Here is an 8,438-nt window from a genome sequence, read left to right as displayed (position 1 = left end):
GTCTGCCCACTGGGAATTCTGAAGCCAGAGTTGGGAGGGGCAAGCCCTGGCAATTTCTAGCGAGTGACTTCCGGGTTCTGAACACAGGTGCCTGATAAGGACAGTCTGCGCTGCAGGCACTCTGGCACGTGAACTGTAACCCCCACCCCGCCCCGCTTACTTTCATGGGCATTTGTTTTCTCCTTCTGCCCCCTTTCTCTCACCCCCCACCAAAAGGAGGAAGCAGAGGCCCTCAGCAAAAGCTTGGAAGAAATTACTAGAAAGTACTTCCATTGATTCCACTGGAGCTGACTTCTGAGTAAACACACATAGGAAGATCCTCGGCAAGAAAGTAGGTTCTTTCCCCCCCTCATCCCAGCCCCTTCTGAGTGGGGGAACCCCATTTATTTCTCTGGGGCTTCCTTCTGAGTAAATATGTATAGGATTGGGACCAAGGACCCCTTGCTAGGAAGTTCCAAAGGAGGAACCTCAAGGAAACCCTAAAATCCATTCCCACCCAGCACCAAGAAACCATTCTGGTGTAGACTGCTCTTGAACATGGAGGTTCTACATCACAGTCACACTAACAGTGAATATGGAAGCTTAACTTGGCCCTACTTAAGACATGAAGCCTCCATACTTACAGACAGTTTGGCTCTCATGTAGATCCTCCAAGGGCAGTCTACAACACAGTCATAGTTTGTTGGCACTGGGTGGGAATGATTTCTGGATTTCCTTGCTGTAAGGTCTGACACAGTTTTGCTGATGATACCAAATGGAAGGAAATTAAATCAAGCAGGTGGTTTATGGGAAATTCCTGGCAAGAGAATTTGTAAAAGCATGAGTTATTTTTAATCATCGGTGTATGTGTATTAAACATTCCTGGTAGTGTATCTCTCTTGCCATTACTCTCCTGCAACTGGTACTCAGAGGCATCCTGCCTTTGAGGATGGAGCCCACAGCCCTCCGACTAGTAGCCATTGATAGACCCCTTCTCCATGAAGCCATCCAAAGCCCTCTTAAAGCCATCCAGGTTGTTGGCTGTCACCACATCCTGTGGCAGAGAGTTCCACAAGTGGATCATGCGTTGTGTGAAAAAGTACTTCCGTTTGTTGGTCCTAGACCTCCTGGCAATCAATTTCATGGAGTGACCCCTGGTTCTAGTGTTGTGTGAGAGGGAAAAGAATTTCTCTCTCTCCACTTTCTCCACACCATGCATGATTTCATAGACCTCTATCATGTGTCCCTGCAGTCATCTTTTTTCCAAACTAAAAAGCCCAGGTGTTGTAGTCTTGCCTCATAAGAAAGGTGCTCCAGGCCCCTGATCATCTTGGTTGCCCTCTAATGCACCTTCTCCAGATCAACAATGTCCTTTTAAAGATGTTGTGACCAGAATTGTACGCAGTACTCCAAGTGTGGTCGCACCATCATTTTGTACAATAGCATGGAATTGGCCTTTTTAACAGCTGCCGCACATTGAGTCAACACTTTCAACAAGCTGTCCACCACGGCCCCGAGATCCCTCTCCTGGTCCGTCACCAACAGATCAGATTCCATCAATGTATACTTGAAGTTGGGGTGTTTCAGCTTCCTCTCTTTCAACCAGTTAGCAATCCACACATGTTCTTGTCCCCTTATCCCATGACCGCTAAGTTTCCTCAGGAGTCTTTGATGAGGAACTTTGTCAAAAGCTTTTTGGAAGTCCAGGTAGACTACTGTATGTCAACTGGATCACCTTGATCCACACACTCGTTGACACTCTCAAAGAAGTCCAAAAGGTTGGTGAGGCAAGATTGACCTTTGCGGAAGCCATGCTCGCTCACTCCCAGCAGAGCCTGTTCTTCTAGGTGCTTTACAATTTTATCCTTGAAGATGCTTTCCATCAATTTGCCTGGAACGGATGTTAGGCTAACTGGCCTGTAATTTCCCGGATTGCCCCTGGATCCCTTTTTGAAAATCGGTGTTACATTTGCTACTCTCCAGTCCTCTGGTACAGAGCCCGATTTCAGGGATAAGTTAAATATTTTAGCAAGGAGGTTGGCAATTTCACATTTGAGTTCTTTGAGGACTCTTGGATGGATGCCATCCGGCCCTGGTGATTTGTTAGCTTTCAGTTTTTCCAGACAGTTTAGCACATCATCCCTTGTCACTTCTATCTGACTCAGCTCTCTAGCCTCCATCCCTAAAAAGCCTGGTTCAGGAACAGGTATATGCTCAGTATCCCCTGCCGTGAAGACAGACGCAAAGAACTCATTCAGCTTCTCTGCAACCTCCATATCCTCCTTAATAATCCCTTTCACTCCCTCATTTTCTAATGGTCAGTTTGTGTTCCTTTCTTTTCTCTTCATTTGGACAGGCCTTCCAATTTCAGAAGGAAGTCTTCTTCCCTTTTATGGCTTCCTTGACGGTACCCGTTAGCCATGCTGGCATCCTCCTGGACTTAGATTGTATACCCAAAAGGAGGAAAGGTACCACTAACTGGGCTTCTAGTATTGTGGTTTTGAGTAAACTCCATGCACTCTGGAGCGAAGTGACCCTCCTGATTTTCCCTTTCAGCTTTTTTTTCACCATACTCATTTTGGAGATGTTTCCTCTTCTGAAATTCAAAATGTCCATGTTAGACGACCTTGGTGATTCTCTCCCCTCATGTATGCTGAATTTGATGACAATGTGGTCACTGTTCCCTAAAGGGTCGATGACACTGACATCATGCACCAGGTCCTGGGTGTCACTCAGAATTAGATCCAAGGTCGCCTTCTCTCTGGTTGGTTCCAAGACCAACTGTTCTAGGGCACAGTCATTTAGCGTATCTAGAAATTTGACCTCTTTGTCCTGACTTGAACGTGAATTTACCCAGTCTATGTGTGGGTAGTTGAAATCACCCATAATAACAGCCCTGCCTCTCCTTGACGCCTCCCCGATTTCCTCCTGCAACTCCCAGTCACTGTCATCATTTTGATCCGGAGGGCGATAGCACGTCCCCAGTAGCACGATTCCTTTCCGGCCTTGCATAGTCACCTACAGGGTTTCTGTGGAGGACTCCAATCCACTTAGGTTTTCTAGCTTGTTAGATTCTATCCCTTCTTTAACATACAGTGCTACCCCTCCTCCAAGGTGCCCCTCCCTGTCCTTTCTATAGAGTTTATACCCAGGGATAACAGTGTCCCACCGGTTCTCACTGTTCCACCATGTTTCTGTTATGCCCACTATATCTATTTCTGCATTAGCCACCAAGCACTCCAGCTCACCCATCTTGACTCGGAGGCTTCTGGCATTGGCATATAAGCACCTAGATGCTGGATCTCTCTCGAAGTATGCTATTCTTTTGACTCTTTGACCTGCTGACACGGGCTCCCATCTGCTTTTTATGCGGTTCTGCTCTGTCCCCTTCCGTTTTATCTGAATTCTTTGCAGCCTCACACTTTAAAGGATGGCTTTTGCCAAAGGGGATACTGCCCAGCTCCCGTCAGCTGTTCCCCAGGTGTCATTTTAAAAGCTGCCCTGCAACCTTTTTGATTTTAAGCGCCAGCAGTCTGGTTCCATCTTGGCTCAAGTGCAGCCCGTCCCTTTTGTACAGGCCTTGCTTGCTCCAAAATGTGTCCCAGTGCCTAACAAATCTAAAGCCCTCCTCCCGGCACCAACGTCTCATCCACGCATTGAAACCACTCAGCTCTGCCTGTCTCACTGTACTTGCGCGTGGAACAGGTAGCATTTCTGAGAATGTGGGGCCTCTCCCAGCCCTAGCTGACTCCACCCCCTCCAGGCAGCCACTAAGTAAACGATGGAGTTAGGTAACCCTAACAACTCCTAGCCCTGATATCTTAGAGCCCCTGGTGGCGCAGTGGTAAAACTGCCGCCCTGTAACCAGAAGGTTACAAGTTCAATCCTGACCAGGGGCTCAAGGTTGACTCAGCCTTCCATCCTTCCAAGGTCGGTAAAATGAGTACCCAGAATGTTGGGGGCAATATGCTAAAATCATTGTAAACCGCTTAGAGAGCTTCAGCTATAGAGCGGTATATAAATGTAAGTGCTATTGCTATTGCTATTAACCCTAACAAGTAACCCTAAAAAGTAACGAACACACAGAGATAGAGAGACTAAGACCTACCCCTTAAAGAGAAACAGCCCCTGCAAAACTCCCCTCTTCCTGTTAGTTTGAAGGGGGAAAGGCTAGATGTTTAGAAAAGCTTGCTCACCTTCTCAGCTGTGTCTGCTCTTCCCAGAGTAGCCTTCCAACTGACACACAGGATGTGAGTCAAAGGAAAGGAATGTGGGGCCTCTCCCAGCCCTAGCTGACTCCACCCCCTCCAGGCAACCACTAAGTAAACACTGGAGTTAGGTAACCCTATCAACTCCTAGCCCTGTGATATCTTAACCCTAACAAGTAACCCTAACAAGTAATACACACACACACACACACACACACACACACACACACACACACACACAGAGACTAAGAACTACCCCTTAAAGAGAAACAGCCCCTGCAAAACTCCCCTCTTCCTGTTTGTTTGAAGGGGAAAAGGCTAGATGTTTAGAAAAGCTTGCTCACCTTCTCAGCTATGTCTTCTCTTCCCAGAGAGCAGAGAACTTCCATTCTTTTAAGAGCACGAGTGAAAATGTAAAGCCTCTTAACACTCATCTCAAACCAAAGGTTTTGGGATGACTGAATTTCCTTTGCTGGTGAGTGCAAATGATGGTTACGTGCGATCTCCAGGCTCTGACTCCCAGTTGCAACAACAGGAGCAACAGCAGGAGGCGGCCAGGGTACCCTCTAAGGCACATGCATGTGCACCTGCTCACGTGTTTTTTTAATGTCCACTCATTAATTTCAGACTGCTCAGGTTGAATCAGGAAGGCCCCACTCTGAATGTACATGGTGCACGCACGCTGCCTTGCTGCCCAGAACACAACTCATTCTGCACACAACACACTGTGGGGGGCACACCTCCATCTCCTGCTTGTGCCCATTTGGAGGAATTTGGTTGGCCATTATGGGAAACTTGATACTAAACGGGAAGGATCTTTGGCTGGTCCAGTAGGCCTCTACTTGTGCTCTCAAACCTGATGGCGTATTAGCAGCTGCCCGAGCTTTGAAAGGTCAGGATGTCAGTTAAATACATGCCATATATGGACCCTACCCGCCAGCACACAGTGCTGCCTTCCATCTCTTATGCAAAGACATCGTACTCCAAACACTCAGTTGTCCACTGACTCGAAACAAGGTCCCTGGCATCCACTGTTGGGGTGAGGTGGGGTAGTATTCTAGAAAGCCTGTGCCAATTTTCAAAAGGGGGTGAAAAAAAGAGGCAATCAGGAAAATGCTATAAACATTTTATTTTTCTTAGAAAGTATTTCCAGAAAAACAGACAAGAAAATAATCTGGATCATTTATTTATAGTTTTCATAAAAACCTTTACACAATCTTCATGCGTAACCACTTTGCTGGCACCCCCAACAGACACAAACACACACACGCACGCGCATTGCCTTCAACAGTCCAGGAGCAAATGCCCCGGCAGCAGCCCCAGGTCTGCGCAAGTAGTCGCAGGCGGGGTGGGAGGAAGCAGGGTAGCAGCCCCCGCCCCAAAGCTTGCCTTTCCCTCAGGTTCAGGCAAGCCAGGGATTCAGAAGGCTCTCGGCCATTTCCTTGTCAGACTCGCATCCGGAAGTCCATCTCTGTGATACGATGAAGCTATTCGGCAAACTGACTCGTCACCAGGCTAACCCCACGGCCTTACACTGGTTGGCTTTAGCAAAGTCCAGGTCTCAAGGGAGGCTGTGCCACCCCCACCCCTCTTGCACTTGCACAAGAGCAGGTCTGCTTAGAAGGCCAAGGCCTCTGAAAGCCAGGCCAGCAGCTCTCAGGAGAAGAGAGAGGGCTTCAAAGCATCAGGAGCAGAATCCTTCCGCCTATTACTGCGAGTCCTGGAGGGGCCCCTTGTGCTGTCCAGCTCACCTCCAAGCAACATGCCAACTCTGAAGAGCATGTCTGGATGCCGACTCAACTGAGCAATTCCCCCTTGGGTTAAGGAATGGGAGACTGATGTCATGGACAAGGCCAGCTCACTGCATGGAGGGTAGCAGGTGCTGTGCCTTCACCCATAAACATCACCCCCTTCCCTTCCGATGACCAAACCATACCCCCTACACCTTTAACCAGCTTGGAAGGCACAGGGTGACTCCCACTGTTGACCTTCTCCCCCCACCCCCAGCAGCAGCAGCACAGGACACACACTGTGAGCCCATCCCAAACTCAGCCCCTCTGGCCCACCTCCGTTTACAAGGAGATTCCACAGTACATGGCAACACTGACTTTTCCCATCCATGGGGCCTATCTGGAAGGGGCTCCACCACCCTGGCTCCTACCTGCTACAGGCCTGGCAACCTGGCTTCTGCTGCAGTTGAGAGGCTTTATTAACACCCGAGTGCATTGTGGAGTGGAGAGGGGTGGGGCGGGGCAGGGCCCCAACACCAGATCCAGGTCTTTGGGATCCATCTCTGTGGCTACAAGCCAGCTGGTGGTAGCGATGCAGCATCCGAGGGTTAAAAAGAACAAGAAGAAGAAGAAGAAGAATTCTGTGCTGCTCATGAGGGTGCAGCAAAGCGGGTGCGCCTTCACCCTGAAAACCAGGGCCAAAAGGGTCAAACGAACGGTGCAGAGGGCGGGTCCATCCAGATGCACCGATGGGCCTCACTGGGTCGCCACTGTCAGTTCCCGCAGGTAAGACTGAGTGAGGCTGCGGAGCTCCTCGAGTGCGTAGTCCTCCGGCATGGGCAGCCGGCCAATGTGGGGGGCGAGCAGGCGCAGGGGCACCCTCTGCACATCCGGGGTGGAGTTGGAGGCAGAGTCCGGAGGGTGCTGCAGGCTCAGCACCACACGCAAGAGGTTTGCAATGCGCTTGGCCATTTCTGGGAAGGGGAGAGCGAGCAAGAAAGCCTGGCGTCACCCACCAGAGGAAACAGGACTCATCCCTATCCCCAGTTCTCAGGGGCAACAGGCAGCCCGTGCCTACTTCAAGCCCAACCCAATATGCACTTGCGTAAAAGACTGGCTGCTTACTCGTACAAATATGCATATACCACTTTTCACAACTCGAGTTCTTATAAGCAGTTTACATAGAAACATAATAAATAAACCAGACGGTTCCCTATCCCCAAAGGGCTCACCATCTTAAAAAAACCACACCTTAAGGTAGACACCAGCAACAGCCACCGAAGGGAGGGATGCTGGGCTGGGGCTGGATAGGAACCCTTTCGGGTTCTTATTTCAGCAAGATGCCCCAAGCACCTTCTGCGCCAGTTCTGTCAAGCCACAGAGAGCCTCCTGCCCACCCCCGACCCCTGCACCAAGGCACAGACTGAGCATACAAATGGCCTACTGCGGAGAGTGCTCTTGGGCGCTCATCAGTGCCACCCAAAGGACGTTCTACTACATCGGCCACAGAAGGTCCACCAGGCTTCCAGCAAGAGTCAGCCCCCTTGCCCTGAAAGCTCATAAGCGGTGCAGGAAAATGATGACCCCGTTGGCCCCAGCCCCCACCCCCAGGGATCCTGAACCCGATACTGGGGGGTCCAGATCCTAGTATCATGGCCAGTCGCCACTAAAGGCACTCCTTGAATTCGTCTCTCATAATGGGCTTAGACCCAGGGTACTTCATGCCCACACCTCTCCAGGTTGGGGGGAACCCCAGCGCCTGGCCAGAACTCAGCTGCAGAAGCAAGCACCCTGCCCCCACCTGGAGGCAGCCCAGGCCCAAGCCCCACTCCAGGGGGGCTGCATGGGGGCGCCTGCTCTTCCCAGAGGCAGGCAGGCCAGCCATGTATGCCCGTGTGCTCCAAGCACGCTTTGGAGGGAGCCACACAAGACATGCCCCCACCCACCCCTCGTTGCATTGTATTGGTGGGCTTCCTACAGGCCAGTTATTGCCAGGTGAGGAGGGGAAGAGAGAGGCTGTGCCCCCCACTTACCCGACTGGGCCAAGCGGTCCTTGGCGTTGCGGCACTGGACTTGCTCCACCCTGGTGCAGAGCGACGTCACTTTGGTATGCAGCTCCTCCAGCTCGTACCCAGAGCAATCCAACTGAAAGCAGACCCAGGAGAAGAGGGGGAAGCCGTCACTCGCTGGAGACAGGGACCCCTCCGGGAGCAGGAGAGGCTCACTAGGAGAACTCCAGACCAGCAACGGCACGGCCTTCTCCATGGAAAGCGTCTCGAGGGCACCAGGGACACCTGGCTCCAAAGTGGCCTCTGTCTCCCTGCCTCGCCCCCCACTTTCTCCCAGCCCAACTGCGGCAGCATCTGCTGGCTGCCTTCTTAGACTCAGGCCCCTCTTTAGCTCTCCGCGCTGGGGAGGACAGGCTGTGCTGTTTGAGCCAGGATGGAAAAAAGGGCAGTTTGTGGTGTGCAGTTCTCAAGTTGCCTGCTGAGGCAGAAGAGCAAGACGGCGGCCACGAGTC

General features: G+C 51.1%; 1 protein-coding gene across 5 annotated transcripts in view; it reads right to left on the bottom strand.

Moving 5' to 3' along the window:
• Nucleotides 1-5,301: 5,301 nt before the first annotated feature.
• NUP98 (nucleoporin 98 and 96 precursor) overlaps nt 5,302-8,438 on the bottom strand; it is a 62,490-nt gene continuing 59,353 nt past the window's right edge. For all 5 annotated transcript variants that reach the window (XM_053308869.1, XM_053308874.1, XM_053308872.1 and 2 more), the window contains 2 exons: nt 7,951-8,062; nt 5,302-6,891 (listed from right to left, as the gene is read on the bottom strand). In XM_053308869.1, the coding sequence (XP_053164844.1) occupies nt 6,674-6,891; nt 7,951-8,062 (330 nt within the window). In that variant the 3' untranslated portion in view covers nt 5,302-6,673. The remainder of the gene's footprint in view (nt 6,892-7,950; nt 8,063-8,438) is intronic.

This window comes from Hemicordylus capensis, chromosome 3, assembly GCF_027244095.1.
Source record: "Hemicordylus capensis ecotype Gifberg chromosome 3, rHemCap1.1.pri, whole genome shotgun sequence".
NCBI lineage: Eukaryota > Metazoa > Chordata > Lepidosauria > Squamata > Cordylidae > Hemicordylus > Hemicordylus capensis.
This window is presented reverse-complemented; position numbering and strand designations above follow the sequence as displayed.